General features: G+C 38.8%; 1 protein-coding gene across 4 annotated transcripts in view; it reads left to right on the top strand.

The window, feature by feature from the left end:
* The first annotated feature begins 213 nt into the window (after nt 1-213).
* FTCDNL1 (formiminotransferase cyclodeaminase N-terminal like) overlaps nt 214-21,211 on the top strand; it is a 77,452-nt gene continuing 56,454 nt past the window's right edge. For 3 of the 4 annotated variants that reach the window (XM_045559953.1, XM_045559954.1, XM_045559950.1), the window contains exons 1-4: nt 504-548; nt 2,213-2,328; nt 4,989-5,084; nt 6,278-6,430. In XM_045559953.1, coding sequence (XP_045415909.1) covers nt 541-548; nt 2,213-2,328; nt 4,989-5,084; nt 6,278-6,430 — 373 coding nt within the window. In that variant the 5' untranslated portion in view covers nt 504-540. Of the gene's footprint in view, nt 434-503; nt 549-2,212; nt 2,329-4,988; nt 5,085-6,277; nt 6,431-21,211 lie in introns of those variants that run through there. The other variant, XM_045559952.1, reaches the window with a different exon arrangement.

Raw genomic sequence — 21,211 nt, forward strand, 5'->3', positions numbered from 1 at the left:
GGGCGCCCGGGAGGCGGAGCCGGCAGCGCAGGCTGCGCGCAGGTCTCGCGCGGCCCCTGCGGCTCGGTGCCCGGGCCGCCCCGCCGCCCCTCGGCGCGCGCAAGTCGGTTCTGTCCGCAACCGTGGGCGGCAGGCGCGGCCGCCGGCTGGAGAGCCGGGCCCGGGCAGCGAGCGCCCGCCGCCCCTCGCTCCCTCCGCGGCCGGAGCCCGCGCGCCCCCGCCCCTGCCGCTCTCCGCGGCCTCCTGGGGCCCCGGGAGTCACTCGGGTTGCCCTTCGGCCCACGTGGCGCTGGGACACTCGGCCCGGGAACCGAGCCGGGACCGCGCAGGAGGCCACAGCGGCGGGTCCCGGCGCTGAGCACGGGCTCCCGCTGCCTCTGCGAATCTCCGTGCGGCCCCCACAGTGCCAGTGGGGGTGCGCGCGCCCGGGCAGGTGAACTGCTTCACTTTCTACTTGGCAGTTGGGGGACCGAGTTTCTTAGTCACTCCGGGCCGGGTAGAGGGGGGCGGGAGCAGTGTTCTTGTCTGTCACCGGAAGTCATGGAACGGTAATTGAAGGGATGGGCTGGGCGGACTAGTATATCACTGTCCTTAACCACGGAGTGGGGGGGCTTGCGTTTGGGTCCCTTTCTTAGAGGAAAGTGCTGACCAAACTTCTGGTACTGCAGCTCATTTCAGCTTTTGCTATGAAGGTGAATTTTCTAACACCATCTTTGTGTGATTTAGCTGTCCACAGGGAATCAAAATGTGGAATGAGAGGATGAAACTAATCCTTTCTTTTGCACTGTTAGGGGTTGCCATAAACACCATTTGTTAAAAAGCATAATTATGTTGGGAAAGTGCCTGATGAGACAATTAAGCTACATAAACACACTGAAAACAAATGAAAACCAGAAGACGCCCACACCCCTTGTGTAAAGCAATTTTTTGTTTACATAGAAATGAAAGGTCTGGGCTGCTTTATTACAACAATGTTATTAATGTCTAGAAAAACCTAATGGTTACATTTTTATGAATTTTCGGTGATAGATGATGGTCCCAATATGAAAACCTGCCTGCAAATCTGCACTAGCCACGAAGCCCTGAGCTCCATCTAGGTTCCGATGGTTAGGCCACCATTCCCAGCGAACACAAGCCAGCGGATTTATTCATGGATAGAATTATTATTTGCACCAGAGAACTTTTAGCTTAAACTCTGAAGTTTAAAGTTTGTCTCAGAGTTGCACACTATTCACTGCAGTATTCCCCACATGGGGAACATCACCTGACACAAAATGACTCTCATCAAATATTTGTTAAATGAATTTCATGAGGGCCACATTCATTTTAGTTATGATATTTAAAAGAGGCCAAAATTATGATGTCCTGATCTTGAAAAGGGGCATTATTTTCTTATTATTTTGAGATATTTTAATTCCTTTAAATCATACTATAATTTGAGGTACGTAAAAAATGCCATTCTCCAATACTAAAAAGCTTCAAAGCAACCTCCAAAACTTGTGCAACAGTCCATTTTCAACAAAAGAATCAGTCACATTTTTGGCATTATTGAGTAATATATTTCAGAGTATGTGCCATTTTTCAGTCCTGTGAAAAGATTTAAACTGATTTGGAAACTTTGGAGATCAAAGTACAAGGAGCAACTTAGACAATCAAACAGTTGTCGTTTAAAGCACCCAAATGGGTCTCTTTTATTTGTTCATATAATTAATGTCCGTGGCATGGCCTGTGGAGATACTTTTTCTTTTTGTCACAGAATAGTTTTTGTAAGAATCAGTACATTAAATAATCTCCCTCATTTCCCTTTTTCTGTATTTCTCCAGTAAGTCTAGTTTAACAAAAACAACAAAATGCCTATTAAACAGTACAGACCTCAAAAACAGGTGAGCTAAGGAAGATCATGCTTAAAATGGGATAGCATACTTCAATGAAAAGTTTCAGACATGACAGAATTCAGGCTGAGTAACTTGCCAGGTATTTTCCAGTGTTGTTACTATGTTCATATGTTCATATGTGCGTGGCCACATACACATGGTTTTCTATTTGAGTCAATCTGAGGATTTTTTCCTTAAGGTGTTTGCTAGGAATGACATAGTGAAGTGTTCATATTATGACTGCCTGGTTTCCAAAAAGTTATGATTTTTATGGTTAAAAAAAAGAAAAGAATCAACTACAGAGACTGAAATAAAGAATCATTTTTCTCCTATTCTAGAAAAATCATGTCCAGACTGGGGCTCCGTTTGGCTGCCTGTTTACTAAACATTTCAGAAGCCAGAAGAAAATACATTGTTGAGAACATAGCAAAAGCAGCTCTTCTTGACAAAAATGGTAGGAACAACAGACAATTGAAGCGAATATTGTAATGTTTTGATAACATAGTAATTTTTGTACTCTGCACAGCATATCTACAGAACACTTTTCTTTCTTTCTTCCTAGATTTTCCCCCTTGTTATAGCTTCTTCTGCACGACTCCAGGATGCTAGGATAGATCAGTTACTCAGATGTGCACATACGCTCTTTTCCAAATGCCTACGTACACTCAGCAGTGCAGCTCTGCGAGTCTCTGAGATGCACATTGTTCAGGATATTGACAGGCTCCTGAGGAGGATATATTTACATAAAAGTATAATGTTTCCCCCACGGGCCATTTATTTGATCATTAATAGAATGAGCGTAATTGTACCTTCTGCTATTTATTCAGCAGGTTAAATGAAAAATAAACTTGCCAAGTACCAACTACTTTTCAAAGCACTCCTGCCAGCAGAGCCCATGCTATCATTACGGTATTATTATTTCTACTCCATTTTCTCTGCATAAAGACCCTTAGGCAATTGCATTTAAGTGATGCCCATAAGATCACTCAGCAATTCAGTGACAGACTGGAACTCAAGCCTCCTTACTTCCTTGGCCAGTATTACTATGAGAGAGGCTACTCTCTCTTCACCCTTCTTAAAATGTTCATGTGATGGCACACAGCTTCGATATTATTTGTATTTACTTTCACACACACACACACACCAGTGCATTTACAGACTTAAAATTATTTAAATGGAATTGCTTTGTTATTAAATCAGTAGCTTCTTGGCAACAGGTGAGCATTAGGGTCACAGCCCTAAAGCATTTGAGATAGTATATTTTAATTTCTGATTGTCATTTTTGATGTGATTACTGCTTTTCATGACAAAGAAGTGTTTTCCCGCAACCTCTCTCTAACTATGAGCCCATTTAAGTTACTGTCTTGCAACTTGGTGAGAGCTGGAAATGGCTATGAAAGTTCCTGATAATGGCTGATAAGGAAACTTCTTTGGAGTCAGTATGCAGCTGTGCTTTTGCATGCTTTTTGTGGAAAGAGCCAGCTTGGGCTCTGCATTGTCAGAAACAGTACATCTAATGGGATTGAGTTGCCTGTCTCTGTGATTAAGTCAGTGTGCAGAGACATTTGTGGAAGACATACACTGATGGACGCCTGGGTCTCAACTCACAGTTTTTATCAGCTTATTAGTGGCAGCGGCTCAAATGGAATTATATTATAGCTATTATACTCCATTACAAATACCAAACAATTTACTTCTGCTGAGATTCACACTGACAGCTCCTCTTGCCAGCAGTAATTTTTTCCTACATGCATGCTTAAGAAATTGCAGGAGAGAGTGTTTCATTCTTTCAGCATTTGATTCAATTGAATCATATGAAACTGAGAATAAAAGCTTTTCAGAAGAAGATTTAGGATGAAAAAAAATTAAATGATATCTCTTTTCTTTCAGAAGCTAGAATATGTTGAGAAACTACATAAAATAGAAGGTTGCGTGATCTTCTTGCTTCATCTTTGATAGTTTTAAAAATGCAGAGAAGGTAGCACTACTTAAGAAAATGAACCTGTTGTTTTACAAATATTTTAAAGGCACTTATTTTTAAGTGAGTGGAATAAAACTATATAAACTATATATTTTTTCTAATTAAGCAATGTGAACACATTTAAATGGCTTAGAAAGGTCTTAGGTAAAGGAATTGAATTATAAATTTTAGACCTACACCAAGGGCAGGGCTCTATAGATGCTCGTTTGGCTATCAGTGAGTGACATATGTTTATCTTCTCACATTATTAAAATTAATAGTGTAGGGCTGCCGTAAGCTCTGTAGTTCCTGGTTGGAACTTATTTTTCCTTTCCTCTGAAAAGATTAATTGTTAAGCTGCCAGGGAGCAGGGGGACAAGGTATAATAGCATAGCTAAAGGTTTAATTACCGCCTGAAAACTTTTGTCCTTCACTTTGAATTTGGTTTTGTAGGCATAAGGAGGACTTTTAAGGAGCCTGAGCCGGGCTTGTAAACTTCAAAAATAACTTTGGGGTTATGTATGGCTGCCATACAAGGGAATGGCAGCTTTCTCCTCCAGGTTACACATATTCAAGTGAGTCACAAGCCACCAAAAGCTGGAAGTTGTTAACATCTGAAGGCTGTTGGTGGCCTCTGAAAAGGAGATGGTGGAGTCAACAGTTTCTAATGGACAGGTGCATGTGTCACAGAAACCTCTGCTGTAAGCACTAATTGGGCCGATTCTAGTTTTTCCAGATGTCAGATCTTGACCCAAATAGTCTGCTTTCTGGGTTTTGGAAGGAAATATTGACAAGGCCTAGGGGACGAGGTTGATAAGGAACAGAATTTAGAGTGATATGATTTGGCCATTGAAAATAGGGGCTACCATCTTAGACTAAGTTAAGAGCACTTTGGCAAATTCAGTACCAAGTCCGAGAGAAGGTCTCTTACAGACATCAAAGGCTTGTGTCTGAGCCGGGCCACCGGGTTGTATAGTATGACACTGTAAGAAGTGAGCATTACTACTCACAAATTCCGTGCTTATACAATGTTACTTCCAAAGGTACCCCAGTATTTTTTTTACTAAACTAAATTTAATTATATTAGAAGAAATAAAGTATTAAAGTTTTATCATAGAAAAACATGTTTTGTACTTTTGTTTTTTTCTTCACAGGGCAGAAACATCCTGAAGTGACAGTGCTCAATATATTTTCTGATCAAGACTATAACAGATCAGTCATTACAATAGCAGCTTCTGTTGATAAGTTGGGTAAGAATTTCAGTTTTTTTCTTTACATATATGTCCTTTTTTTGATGAAGAGTAGGCTTCAGGTAGAGCTGAATGTTCTATGATCATTGATTTCCTGTGTAAATCTAAATACTCCCCTCTATTAAGTAGTCTATTATAAAACTATATTTCATCATTTTTCTGAACATGTATATCTCAAATATTCTCCATTTCTTGTTTATTGCAATGAATCTTGGGGTCCAAGATTTAATAACATTCTTTAGCTGAAGATGATCACATATCCTTTGTGCATTAGAAAACATCTTCAGGCTTTCCCCTGTGCGGTAATAGTGTTAAAATCAGCCTCACCTTCCCTGACAAGGTGGCATGGAATGAAACATGCTAAACAGTGTGTTTTGTGTTGGGAGTCTGAGCTGTTGAGTTGGGCCATGGGTTGAGTTGAAGTGGGCTCCATGTCTCATAGGGATGTTGTAAGGTTGAGTAGAATAACTTAAATTAGAAGAATCAAAATTGTTTAAACAAAAACCTGTATTATCTTAATATCCAAATATTTTCAAATAAAGTTCTTTTCAACTTGGCAGATTGTTTTCTTTCAAAAAGTATGTTTTCTTGGACAAGAGAGGGAAAAGTTAACTGGTAACTCCATGTTATTTTGAATTAACATAAGATTAAAATCTGCTTTTATCTCTATTGGTAAAATGGTTATACTGTACTGCTAATAAAAACTCAGATTACTAACAGAAAACTCTTCTGTGTCTATAATATGTATTTACATATAATAAGTCAATGAAAAATCTAATTACTGGATAAGAGCAAAACTAATATGCTTTTAAAAATTTATGTTTGTGTGTATATTATAATTACTCATAAAGCATTCTGAAAATGACAAGGAATTTGATCAGATTAATTGGAGAAAATAGAAAAAAAATCTAAAATAACCAATTGTAAAAAACTAATAATGTAGTATAAGATCAATACACCTCGCATAATTTGCCCACTTTGGGGAGAAAAAAGCTGGAAGACATGAAGTTTTATGACTGTTGAGAGATGGGGCAAGGTGGGGGAAATGTTGGCTCTTTTTTATTGTTTGGGATGAAAAAATCTTCTTTACGGATTACAAAAGAAAAGCAACCAGTGGGACAACAAAATCACAGCTTTTTCTTTAGATGCAATTGAAAGCTTAGTGATTGTTTTTCACAATTTTACATTTTTAGGCAGTGCTGTTCTGGCTGCTTGCTTGGAGGCCTTCTGTGCTATTGATATGGAGGTTCAAGAGGGAATCCACCCTTGCCTGGGAGCCGTGGACCTCATTCCGATTTACCCGCTCTCGGGTGTTGGAGTGGAAGAGTGTGGAGTGGTGGCAAGAAGTAAGAGAAAGTTTGAGGTTGTGTGTTATTCCTTACTGGAAACTTTTTACAGACCAAAGCAGCTTGTGACAATCTAATCACTCCTCAACTCCCTGGGAAAAGTCAATCTTGAATTCTGTCAGCAATAAGTGTTCACGGGTGGCAGTGTCGCACTGTGTCTTTGGGACCCATCCTCCTACTTTCCACCCCATGACATTATGGAACGCTAAATGCTGTGAGATGTGGCAGAAAAAAAAAATTATCAATAGTCTTGTCCCTTACAAATTCACAGGAGAGCACTAGGCAACCACGGTAGTGTCTAATGAGTCCCTTGGACTCTTCAAGGCAGAACGAGGGTGTGTTTTGCCCATCTGTGTCCTATTTTCTTGAGCGGGGGTAATGATGAGGTTGAAAAACCACTTAAATGTTAACTCCTACCCTTTTTTCCTCTGATTTTTTTCTTTTTCCCCTATGTACAACTCTCTCTAAGATTTTCTTCAGAGCCGAACTGTCACATGCATGATTTCAGCCCCAGGGGTAAGGTTAATTTGGAAAATTTGAGCTGTGTCACTTGAGGTGTTTTTGAGTTAGGCAAATTGGGAGAAAAGAAAGACCTTTTGCCGGACCGACTCTCGCTGTACCGCGGTTAATTACGAGATGCAGAGGCTCTCAACCTTTGGGGAAAAGTCCGCCTTAGGATAATTGCATTCTTTTCTGCGTGACCTCAGAAACCCTCTATGATGTTGCCTCATTTCTAATTAATGGTGAATTGTCTAACATTTGGGATGTAGATTTGGACTTTTCGCTGAGCTACATCCAGCACCAGAAATAGGAAATGCGACTTGTTTCCAAAGGAGTTCCTCACGGCTTGTGCTGCATTTTAATGTGACCTGACAGTTGAGGGGTTATTTCCCAGGGAAACCTCGGCCCCACATTTGCTTTACTTTTTAATCCAAGAAAGAGTTAAAATACAGGATGGGGGGAAAATATGTTTCACACAAAAATGAAGAGTTCAGAATTGTCCAGACCAGAGTAATGATTTTAATTGTCTTCAAAACAATTACAGACAATTACATTAAATCTCAAATTAGCTGGTACACGAAGTTCTTCATTCCATCAGGACTCGTCCACCCCAGATGTGCGTCCTGGGTGGGAGACGGCTGCGAATCGCTGGGCCTGGACGCAGCGTTTCTGCCTTCCTTGCCCTTTGCTTCATTGGCAGCTACTATACCTCATGATTTAAACATGGACATTTCTAATTAAATGAGAGCTCAGCTGCATTCTTGAACTAATTTATAACATTTGATTTGAAATGTAATAGCTTCAATCTTCATCTGATTAAAAACAGTCATATACTGTACATGGTTACTATTTTGATGCTCCAACATGCAGTTTTTATTTTTACATTCCCTTTTCTACACAGCTGTTCATCTAATATCATCCAAATTTTTTTAAGTTTTTTTTTTTTTTTTTTGGTAACAGCATGCTCAGGCATTCTTATGAGGCAGAAGTATTCACATTCTAGGATCCCGCTGTTCTCAGAACAGTGAAAGGATGTTTTTCACTAGAATCAGGCTTTCCCAGGGAAACCAACTTTAGGATAATAATGTAGCTAACCTTCTTTGGAGGAAGGGCAGTGGATAGCATCCTGGTGACATAAAAGATAGTTAATACTTTGATAGATATGTGTAACTTATATATGCTTTGTATGTAAAAATGCTGAAGAATATATTTCAGAACTTTTGGTTATCAGTTATAAGCTTGCTTATTAAACCTTAAGGAAGGGGTTTTTAAGGTGGGTTCAAAATTGGTGTTCAGGGGATTTGTAAGTATTGTCAACATTTTTTACAAGGTTTTTTTTTTTGTAGAGACAGAGTCTCGCTCTGTCACTCAGGCTGGAATTCAGTGGCCTGGTCATAGCTCACTGCAATCTTGAATTCGTGGGCTCAAGTGATCTTCCTGCCTCAGCTTCTCAAAGCACTGGGATTACAGGCATGAGCCACTGTAGCCCGTGGAACTCTAGATATCTGCATATCACACTTACATTGGTACTTCTTAGTTTTTCAGTTTTAGGCATTGTCTATTGACTCCTCACTGCAGAAGATGAGAATTTACCTCCCTCTTACCCCTCCCCTCACCTCCAACACACACACACACACACACACACACATATACACTTTCCAATCCTCCCTCTCCATATATATTTATATCAAAATTTGGATCAATAGTGGTTATAACTATGTAAACACTACTCACAATGAATTATTTATTCATTTATAGAATGTTATTATTTTACCTTTTCTGCATAACTTTTTGTTTCTGCTGGAGTTAATCATTATCTTTTTGATTATGTTTGCTTAGTGTTTTATATACTTATCGCTGGTATAACCCTGGATTCTGTGTTAATAACTACATCTCTCCATGTATTCAGATAGAACACTCCATGCAGTGAGGGTTCTATTAATTTCATCTCTTAAATATCTTCTAGAACCCTCTAACCTGTTTCAGTTAGGACTGGTTGCCCTCAATGTGTTAAGGATAACTGTCACCATGGGATCTCCCTTTGCCATCATCTTGAGTGTTCCCTTCACCTTTCTCTGTGTTAGATGCCCTGGTCCTAAACCTGAATCCCATGTCTTCTCTCTCTCTTTTGTTTTCTTTCTTAGTTTATGTCCTTGTTTTGGTGGAATACATCCTCTAGTAGCTTTCTAAAAAAAAGTGAAGTATGTTTTTGAGACCTTGCCTCAAATGTCTGAAATGCCATTATTCTATCTTCACACTTAATTGTTAGTTTGGCTAGGTATAGAATTCAGAGTTCATAATAATCTTCTTTTATTTTGAAGACATTGTGTCATTGAATTCTTATTTCCGTGTTGCTATTGAGACTTCTGAAGCCATTATGATTACTGTTCCTCTGTACGTGATCTGTTATTTCTCTCTGAAAGCTTGTGAGATCTTCACTTTGTTTCCAGTGTTCTGAAATTTCTGTGATATGCTTTTGTATGAGTCTTTCATCCATTGTGCTGGATACCTGGTGGCCCTTTTAACCCTTGGAACTCTTGTCTTTCAGTGCTGGAAATTCTCTTGAATTATTCCACTGATGATTTCTACCGTTTTTCTCAATTCTTTCTGGAAACTCCATTATTTGGCTATTAGAACTCTTGTACTGGTCCTCTGTATTTCTTTTACTATTTTTTTATTTCAAAATTTTACGGGGGTACAAACCTTTAGGTTACACCCAAGTCAGAGCTACAGACGTGCCCATCCCAGACAGTGCGCTCTGCACCCGTTAGGTGTGTATATTCCCATCCCTTCCTCCCCGTCCCAACTGCCCGACACCCAATAAATGTTACTTCCATATGTGTTTCTTTTACTTTCTCTCTTATTTTCCATCACTATATTTTTATGATACTTTCTAGAAAATTTCTTTTATATCCCAAGCCTTCCATAAGTTTTTAAACTTTTTCTATATTAATTTCCAAGTGCTTTCATTTACTTTCTATATGTTCCTTTTATTTTATTTTTTAAAATAACATCCTGGTTTTATCTTGTGAAGGCATCATCAGTGGATAATTTTGGCATTCCTTCTTCCTGCAATGTCTCCTCCACCTCCTTGCCCCTCCACACTGTTGCTTTTTCCTGTTTATCTTAAAGGCTTTCCTCAGATATCTGATGATCCCTGGTTGGCTGCTTACTCTAAGAGGGGCTGCTAGAAGGCTGAATCGATACTCTGAATATGTAGGTGGGGTTTATCAGCTGTAGGGTGATCGGGCTGGGTCGTTTCTTTGGGGAACTCCACTTTAATATTTTTTGGTCTTTTCTCTTGAGCTGTTCAAGTTCCCCAGAGAAGGGCCTTCTAGTCTTCAGCCTGGAGTGTAGACACAGCTGCCAGTGGTTTAGAAGCTGACTGGCAGAAGAGGGCTAATTCCTTTCTTTTCATGACACATCACTGCCTTCAGCCGTGCCCAGTATTCCCCAGCCCAGACAGCTCGTGCTTTACCTCTTGCATCCTGCCAGGGTGGGCCAGGGCAGTATCTGTCTGTGTGGAGCAGGGAAGGGCTTTGAGTGCTGTTTAAACAGGTTTCCCATCAGTCTTCCTGTCGTGAGCTCCGCTCTACCTTCCCTCCCAAAGTGGGGCCATCAGTTCTGACCATGGTCAGGTGTCCGTGGTACAAGTCAGGCTGCTTCTCTGCTGTCCCTCTTGCTGCCTGGGGTCTTATTAAGTCACCCACCACTTGTATGTTGGCTCTCCCACTTCCAATATGATTGCCTCCTCCATTTCTGTTTGTTTGAGAAAATGCTTGAAAAGAAATCTCTTTACCATATTTTTCTTGGGGTTTGTGGAGGAAGTGAAACAAAAGTAAACATTTGGATCCACATTCCCATCTTTTCCTGGAAGTCCTTACTTCTCTAATTCTTAGTGATTTTTAATTATCTTGGATCCTTTCAAGAACAATGAATCCACCTAATTTGGAATTGTTGGTAAATTTACAGGAACACTCATTCTTCTTTTGTCTGACTTCTAACTCAACATTGGAGATATTTTGTCTGAATTTCTGGACTGCTATAAGTTTTTCTCAATTTCTCTGCAGGATTACTGTGGACCATAGTGCTTCTTATATGTTTTCCACATCTTCCTTACTCAGTGTTTTTATGTGCAGGAGCCGATGTCTCTGTGATATGACCCTTTTGCCTGTTCACATACAACCTTCCATGAGAAGGATTGAGTGAAGAAGGAGGGGAGGGGTCAGGGTGGAAGGTTCTTAGGCAAATTCTCCCAATGGCTTGCCAGTGAATATAACCTTACCTAACATGTAGGTTCTTAATATTTATCTTTAAGAGTCTGGAACACAGTTATGAATTTTGTAAATGATAACAGAAACTTGATTTTTATTTTATGTCATTGATCAAGTGAAACAATGTTTGCACAATGTCCTATAAATTGAAGTTATTATTTAGAGGACTGGAAAGATGAAATGCTAGCTACATAAGTTATAGGAATAAAAAAGTAGCTCTCACACAATTGATTTTTATTTTTTTGATTTATCTTAAAATATATAAAACATTAATGAATTTGATTGGAATTATCAGCCCTATAGATGTTTTTGAAAGTATTTTTGTGATTTGGAGGACGTGTGCCATGACAAATTCACACGGCAGTCAACACTTGTGTGGTAATCTTGAGACCCTTTGATTACCTTATTACAGATTGTCAAAACATGGGCTGATCTGGCAAATCAGGAGCAACTTTTCACTTTAAGAATTTCTACTCTGATTCTCCAGTTGCTATGGAGATTGTCTCATAAAACAGTATTGGATTTGGTTGAGATCAGTCAATTTAGATTCTGGGTCCTGATATAGTTCTTGCCACCATATCGGCACTCCCCTCATTGCCACAGCATGAAAACAATAGTCGATTTTACAAGTGTGTATAAGCATATTTAGACTTAGTATTTGGTTTGAGAATCATAGGATACTGCCACCATATAAAAAGCTGAAAAAACAAGGGATGGTGCATTGGGAAATTACTTAACATTAAGATTGATTTCCAGTGACTTTAGTACATTTTAACTATGAAGGAGGTCACCAGGTTGTTCCTGAGTGCATATTGCCACAGGCTTAATAAATGCAAGAGGATTTTAGCTACCACTGTAAAGCAGAGGTACTAATGAGGAAGGAGAGGCCAAATGGGAGAACCAGGATAAACTAACTTGATCTGCCATAACAAGCAGTTATGGATGAACCTAGCCATGTTTGGAAAAGCTGCATTCTTTTCTCTCACTTTGGCTCTGTAGCAACCTGAAATGTAAGCAAGTTAACACCCTGTGGGGCAGCCCTTGGCTAGTGGGGCCTGGAGTCGGTGGGTGAATGCTCTACTCCTCTTGCCCTGAGATGGACAGTTCTGAGGCCCATCCCAGCAGAACCGAACCCCAGTTGCTCGCAGCCGTGACCAGCTCGGTAACACAGCCTGCTATTGGCTTTTTCTCTTTCCCTGGCTCACTCTTGATACATACTGAATAGGGTTTATTGAAATATTGACAAGAATAAATGTTCTATAACAGTCTCCTAACTGGGACAAGTAGGTGGAGTGCTTGAAATCTTTCCTGCCTGACTCTATACTTCTTACAATTCTTTCCCAGTCTAGAAGCCACATACAAAATTTATAGTTCAAGACTGGGAGTCCCCCTTCCCCACCAACCACTTCAGCTAAAAAAAGGGTCTCTTGGAATACTCAGGCTTAAGCCTGGGTCATTGTGGGAGACATTAAACATTCACCTCTTACTAACAAAGCAGCCCAGGGAGGCCTTGAAGTTTAGGGGCTTTAGGTTATCTGATTGTCAGCAGATAGCTGTATCACCCAGAGGTTGATATTTTATATGATTGTTGATGGTTTTCTAGAGAATGTGGACCTGGTAGCAGATTTATAGCAGGTGACTGAATACCATGCACACTTTCTGAGCCCAGGCCCTCTAACCTTGGAGATGCTTTTCCTGAATTTCTTTTCTTTTTTATCCTTCCTTCCTAGCATTTACAGTGACATCCAGTGGCAAGGCCACTAGGAGCAATGAATGGGTGGAAGAGCCAAGTTCACTCTCTGTTGCTGTGGGGAGTGGGCTTTGAGTTGAAAGCTGTGTGTACCTCACCAGTATGTTGTCCAGCAGAGGGATTTCTGGCCATCTTCAAGGCTTTGCCATGTCCCATCTGAACTACTCTTTGAGGCACCCTCAGCTTCTGTATAGCCCCCCTGAAAGACAGAGAGAGAGAGGTCCTTAGCAAGGGGTGAGCAGTAGGAGGAAGTGAAAGGCCCAACACCAATCCCACCCACTCATTGTAAGTACATGTATTTGCCCATGAGTTTCTGCCCATTTTGCCCATGGTAAGAGAGCAGAGTAAGAGTTTAGGAGCTGAACAACCTGAGTTCAAATCCCAGATCTGCTACTTGTTTAGCAACTGACTTTAGAAAAAAATTTTAGTCTCTTTTTCAATCTTTTTAGTTTTTGTATCTATAAAATGGAAGAATAATATCATCCTGTCGGGATGGTTATGAGAAACAATGCCTGTGTGTAAAGCCCCTGGTACTCTGCCTCCTGCTAGCCGTTGTTTTTTGGTGATTCTCTATGGTCTTGCCCAGCAGGGTGCTGAGCATTTGGGGCCCAGCCTCCTCCCTTCCACCATAAAGAGAATGGATCCCTCTCCTCTGCTTTATGTATCAAGATTCCAAATACAGTGCTTTTGGAGAAAAGGGATTGCATGACAAGATGTTAGGAAACCACTTGAGCAGGAGCTGTCTAAAGTGTTTTCAGCTCTAAAATTCTAAGTTCTATAGCAAACACCTTCTCTATCAGTTCTTCATATGCAAAATGATATTCAGTACCTATTTCAGAGAAATATTATGAAGATAAATGGAGAGGTATTTGTGAACATCCAAACAGTACTGGAGTGCCTGTTATGTTTCCATTTCCTACAGTAAATGCTGTTGTGACCATCGGAGAGTATAATAAAGTACCTTCTCCCAACAAAGCTGGGGTCATAAAATCTGTACATGAAACGATTAGAGAGCATCATAGGACTGAATGAAGTAAGTTACTGACTACAATATAAGTTAGATATATTAGGTCACTCAGGAAAGTATAATTCTTTAAAGAATGATATTATGTCTGCACAAAGTGATAAATATATCAGCATATGCCCTGCAAAGAAATAACAAGCTTCTTGTATATATATCTCCATGAAAGTATATGTTATATATAAGGAAATAATAACTTTCTTGGATTGCTGGATATAAAATACATATGTAAAATATGCCTCAAACTCCTAATGTACCAAATACTTTCATGAATATATCTCCATGAAAGCATATGAAATATTAAATGTTTGGGGGCACATCATTCTTTTGTTTATAATAAGGATAGAGGATAGGTCCAATGTTTTCATTATATAGCTGAAAAACAGACCTAGACACATTAAGAAACTCTCTCTTAGTTTTCTATAAAGACAGCAGCAGAAAAAAGGATCCTCACAACCATTTATTTGTTATATTAGTCCTTGCCTGAAACTTTTTAAAATTAATTCTCTTTTTCAAAATTTTAAGCACTATAGGTAAGGTTAAAATTCACTTCTGATCCCCACGCACATTCCTGGTTCCCTGAATCACCCCTTGTCAAGTTATGGTTGAGTATAATGTGCCCCAATCCAGCATCTTCTACATGCTTTTACTTACATATAGATATGCTTTGGGAAAACACTTCTGAGACCATGCTTTCCTCTAAACTCCACAGCAGCCAGCACAGAAGAGGACTTTTGTGACCAAATGTGGGGTTTTTCCCCACACACTAAGCAGCAGACACCAGCTGGGTGTCCTCTAATTCAATTCTGATACTCTCGACCTGGAGAGATTGTCAGATCCCACAGGGGCTCAGTCCCCAAGACACCCCTACCCAAGATACCTGTCACAAGTCCAGATCTCCAGAGCTTCTGACCGACCCACCAGGTTCAACTTGGGGTTCCCGTGACCTTCTCTCTCTTTGGGTTCGGTTAATTTGCTGGAGCAGCTCGCAGAACTCAGGGAAACATGTTTGCTGATTTATTATAATGATTATACAAAGGATACAGATGAAGAGATGTGTAGGGCAAGCTATTGGGGGAGGGTTTCAGAACTTCCATGCCCTCCCTGGGGCGCCTCCCTCCAGGAACCTCGTTGTGTTCAGCCATCCTGAAGCTCTCCAAACCCATCCTCTTGGGTTGTTATGGAGGCTTCATTACATAGGCATGATTGCCAACTGTGTAGAAATGTGATTGGACAAAAAGCACATGATCTAAACCCAGCAAGGCCTGTCAGATTCTTCCTGGCCTCTTTATGTAGCATTCTTTCCTCCAGGGTATGGGGCAGGACCCTCTCTGGAATGAGAGTCTTTTGACCCACAGTCAATCAGATTAGAGCCCTGCCTTTGGCAGTGAAAGGAGGACAGGAGAAGGTCAGAAAGAGAGATTCTATCTCCTGAGGCCTAAAACACCTCAACATTGCAGCAAGGACTATGGGAGTATGAAACTCCATAGGAACTGTGGATGAAAACCGATATGTATATGATAGCACCACTATGTATACCCACAAATCCAATATAGTATTGCTTGTATGTATTTGTATTACAAATGCTATCATACTATAACTTTTTTAATCAGGAAGATGTCTCAGAAATATATCCATCTTATTACATATGGTTCTAGTTCAGGGGTGGGGAACCTGTGGCCTTCTGTGTCCTTAAGTGTGGCCTTTTGATTGAATCCAAATTTTTCAGAACAAATCCTTTTATTTTTATGAGTACAGTTTTGTTTGCCTTTTATATTTTTATTTTATTTTTAAAATGAATGTATTTAAAATGCCAAAGAATAAAATAAGTTTCAACAAAATAATCCTCCCAGATCCACTGGCACAATTAGCACATTAGTCAGTGATAAGGGCTAAACTGATCGCTGCTGTGTTCATGATTTAGTTCTGACTTCCCCTGCTTGACTGGCGCCACTACGGAATGAGGCTGGTTGTTGAGAGTTTATGAGAGCTGAGTGCGCCAGTCTGTTATCAGCTTTTGACAATGGTGCACTGTTTGTGTTTGAAGTGGAATTTGTGAATAGTTGCACAGCTCGACAGTATTTTTTAATTCTGTCTGCTTAACAGCTATGTTGTCAAAGAAGACCAAGAGAACACCGAAGGAAGAAAACAGATTTTTTAATGAGGATTGGGAATTGCAATAGTATCTTGTTTCTGCTAAAGATAAGATGATTTGCTTGCTTTGTGATACTGCAGTATCAACATTAAAGAAATTCAGTGCTCATCATATTAATTCAATGAGCATTATAACACTCATAAGCACCACAAATACTTTAAATTAGAAGGAGAGGCATGAAAGGTAGTATTGCAGAAATTAAAAGATGAAAAAGCAAAGACAATTCTTTAAAGCAGCAGTAAGACCTGGAAATAATGCCACTGAAGCAACTTACAAAGTAGCTTATATAGCTGGGGGGGAAAAGGAAGCCATTCAGTGACGTAGAAATTATGAAAGAATGCATTGTCAAAGGTGTAGGATGTTTAGACCCTGATACTGTCTCAAAGTATTAATACAAACAACAGCCTCTTTCAAGGAGAACCATAACAGATGGGCTGCATGATTTGGCCTTCAACTTAACAGAGCAACTTCATGCAATACTTCAAAAGGAAAATATACATTATTCAATTGCTTTCGATAAATCAAGTGATACTACTGACTCTGCACAGGTTTTATACTTCATTCAGGTCATAACAGAAGATTTTCTTTGCTACGAACAGTTACTCACTTTGGGCACTCTTGTGGACAGAACATGGGGAAGAGATATCTTCAACAACTTTCAAGATAAATGTTGAGAAGTTGGACTGAATTTGGTAAATTAAGTGAGTGTATGTACACATGATGCACCTTTCATGACAGGAAAACATGAAGGGTTTATTGCACAGATAAAAGTATTAACAGATCCAGATGCTCTCATTTCTTTTCATTGTATCTTGCATCAGCAACATCTCTGTGCTAAAGCTACTATTTTAAGTGACACTTTGCAACAAGTTGTAAGTATTGTTAACTATATTCATGCAAATGCAACATGGCCCGGTCAGTTTCGTAACATGCTAAAGTTGAAGGATGAGGTATTCAGTGTGGATTTGCCGTATCGCAAGGACAGGGGTTAGCCAAAATTTTATCGCTGCGAGAACAGATAAATTTTATGAAGAACAGAATCAACAATATGAATTATTGAAAGAATATTTCTGTAAAACTAAGTCTATATACGATCTGTGGCAAAAAAAATCCAAGCATATCAAAAAAAGCTATCTTTCTTAAAAACACTTTTTCAAAAGGAAATTTTGGATGAGCATTTTCTCCAGTTAGCAAAGGTCATTGATGAGCAGGATGATACATGTGAATCATTTGAAGAATATGCATCTGTTATAGAACTATTAATTGGAGAATACAATGATGTCACACTCAAACTAGCGTTTCAGCCTCACCTAGTTGATATCACCAAGGCACCTAAAGAACTGCAGATGGAATTGATGGAGCTCTCAGTAGATAACATTTTAAAGTCATTGTTTGATGCCAAGAAAGATTCAATTGAAATATAGAAAAATGCAGTAGAATACCCACGCCTTTGGCAACATGCCTAAAGAATGCTTTCTTGCTTTTCAACCACTTACTGCTGCAAAGGTACATTCTCCTACGTAACCCAAATCAAGATGCCCTTAAAGTTACAAATGGCTGATACCCATCTAGAGATCAACTGAAACTGCAGATTCCATGCTGCAACCAAATATTTAAATGCTTTCCAACAAAAAACAGACACAACAAAATCATTCAAAGGTTAGTTAACGTTAACAAATAGTTTTCATTTATTGAAATTATTGAGTATGTAGTAGATTTTTACAAAATAATGTACATTTTTAAGTATATCTAATTAAAGTTTCTTGAATGCACCCTTCTTTGATAACAGCTAAATTAATGCGGCCTTCCAACATGAAAAGGTTCCCCACCCCTGTTCTAGTTCATTCTTTTTATTATTTATCATAGTATGAATATTTCACATATTATCTAGTCCTCTGTTTGTGGGAATTTAGTTTGTTTCCAGTTTTTCCTACTGCAAATAATGTAATGATGAACACCCATGAATAGTCTCTCTTGTGCACAAATGCAAAGCTTTTTTCTAGAGCAAATATAAAGGAATGGAATTTTTAGGTTCAAACACTTAAAAATGTTTTTTTGCAGATTAATTTTACATGAAAATCAATCAAGTGCTTATCCTGACCTCATTTCCATAATAGATAACAAGTTTTTTTCTTTGCATTTTATTTTTTACTGCCGTGCCAATAATAAATTGACAACTCAGAGATGCAAGTGAAATTATTTTTTCTTAGCAAGGCCTGTTCATTTCAAATCATAGATGTTGGTATCAGCATATCATTATTTGTAAGCTTATTTGGCCTTCTGAAGTGAAACATGACAGAGTAAACAGTAGCATTCGGTGATGTACAGTAGAGTTTTGTTGTTGCCCCCTCCCAAATTGTTTTCTGCTACCTCAAGAAAGAACAGGCAACAGAACATGTCAGTTAAAATGCGATTTAGGAATTGCACTTGATCTCGTTTTTCAGCCTAATGTTTCTGTTCTTTCATCATAAAGATCAGCTGCATTTTATTTTTTCCAGTCCCTTAGAATAACAGCCAGTTCTAGTCAGCATGTTTAATGTACTTCTCAATGATGTTCTAGCACAATAAATTTTTGTATCTCGTGCCTGTGTACATATGGTAAAAATTTCTTCACGTTCTAGCCATGTGGGGGAGGAATATTGCGGTTGCTTTGTTAATGCAGTGTTTGTGTTGGAGCGGTTACGGCCCCACGCTTTAACTCAGCACTGGGCATAATGAGACGGCTTTGATGGTGGTGTAAGAGTCTAGAGGGATGGTCACAGCTTCACACTTCAAAGCCGAGCATATGGGGCGAATACTGGTTAGCTTTGTACTCTTTGGGGATGCTTGGGAGACAATTCTCAACAGCTCTGTTTAATGAAGACATTGGAAAAGAAATGTTCTATCTTTAAAATAATTTTGAATTGCAAAAAGAGAAATTTCTACCACCCCCCTTTCATAGACTAAACTGAGAATAATTTTTCCGAGTCTGCACTTAATTAGAGGCAGTGCAGCATCACACTGCTACACTGTATTTCCAATGCCACTCTTTTAAAATGTACTGTAGTGAGATTAATCAGCCAGTTTTAGTTTATGTGTATGAGTTTAGGCAAAAACTTTTAGGGCTATCTGTTTTATCATCTGGGATTTTTACGGCTTCTGGTGAAGAATTTTTCCCCCTTCTCATTAAAAAATACATAAGTTACAAAATCAACTAAACAAAAATCTTGGCTATATTAAGAGAGCTATACTAAAACTAGAAGATGCCTGTAAGATTTTAAGTCTAGCACCCAGTTTAATTTTTAGATTTTGTAATTTTTCACTTCTACTTGATTTGAGTATCAGGTGATAGGGGTTGGAAAATACTCTTTTTGATTGGTATGTGCTTATGAAAAGATTTCATAAATATCATTAGACTTCCGGTGTAAGAAGAATAATGACAAACCACATATTCATGTTGTAGGTCACTGGAAAGAGAATTTATTCCCAGAGAAAAGGGAATGACAGACTTAAGGTCTTTTTTCCAAGTTGTGCATTTTGGCTGGTATCAAACATGTAATAAAACTAATGAGTTATGTTCCTTGAGCTGCTGAAATGCAATTCTGTTAAACAGTTCAGTTTCAACTCCGTTTATATCAGTAGTCTAAATTGCTCCGGAAAGAAACTAAAGCAGAAGGGAAAAGGATGATATTAAATACCACTGTAGACATGAAGTGTGTGTTAGTGTAAAGTAGGCAGATACATTTAATTAAGCAGATTCTTAAGTACTGTCTTCATGTACTACTTTTAGAATTGTGTATTCCCAGTAAAATAGTACATTTCAGCCACAGCTCTGTCTGTTACAGGCCTAGAAAAGACATTTGTGTTAAGAATATGAAGCTTAAAGTTCTCATCGCACTGAGAAATGCCTCATTGCATTGATTCTGCTTTGCAAAGAGGAATATAACCAAACTCATAGACATCTCTGAAGTTGAGACTGAAAAGAAAATGCTAAATATATATGTATAGAAATGGCTAAAAATATTTTTCTAGTAAATAATGTCAGCCAAACATGAAGGATAGAGTATATTTTTTAAAAAAGTATTGCCATTAAATCAGCCCTTTCAGAATATGACTAGAGAAAATGGAAACATCCAAACTGCTAATAATGGTGGTGGGAGAAACTCAAAATGGAAGAAAACCTAAAAAAATAGGTCTTTTAGTAAAGAGTGATTAAGGGAGCTGCAAAAGTTTTGTTTTGCCTGTTTCAAAACTGCGTGATGGCATCATATACTCCTTCTGAACAGGTGATTCAGATGTAAGACCAACTGGCATGGGTATCTCTCAGATACCTACCTGCCATAGGCCCTCAGGTTGGAATCATTAAAAACACAAATGTTATTTCCTTGAGTACAAAGAGTATATTGTACTGTCTTCATCACTAAATATCATTTTGGCCTTTGTTGTCTATTCATTGTAATGAGAATAATATAATATTTCATTTTCTTGCTTCATTAGAGAACAAAAATCAAATTGACTTTTTCCACCATGAATTTATGTAGAAGAGATCATGGTCGAGAAGTGTTGTTAAAATATAGGGTGATTTCTAGTAAGTAGAAACACGCCAGTCCAGAAAGGTATCCAGAATTTTCAGAATTCTGATTCACTTCAATGGTCTAGGCTGGCAAAAGGTAAAAGAAGGTAGTATTTACTGAGTAACTACTATATACCAGACATTGGCTAGACTCTTTTCCTAGTTTATCTAATCTCTCTATCCATTCTATGGGGTAATTTCTTTTTTGTCTTTTCTTTTTTTTTATTAATTTCTGTTATTTTTCTCTCCTTTCATCTCCCTCTTCTTTCCTTTGGTTTTACTAAATAATTTTAAAGCAAATTTCAAAGATCATGTTATTTTATCCCTACATAATTAATATGTATCTCTAAGCAATATGGCTGTTTTCTTAGATAACCACAATACTGTTACCATACCCAACAAAATGATAATTCGTTGACACCATCTAACACCCATTATGTAATCTGTGCAAACGTCTTTCTTGTTTGAATCTAGATCTAGCTGGTTCACACATCACATTGATTGTTGTATCTCTAAGTCTCTTTTGAT

This window comes from Lemur catta, chromosome 8 (assembly GCF_020740605.2).
Source record: "Lemur catta isolate mLemCat1 chromosome 8, mLemCat1.pri, whole genome shotgun sequence".
NCBI lineage: Eukaryota > Metazoa > Chordata > Mammalia > Primates > Lemuridae > Lemur > Lemur catta.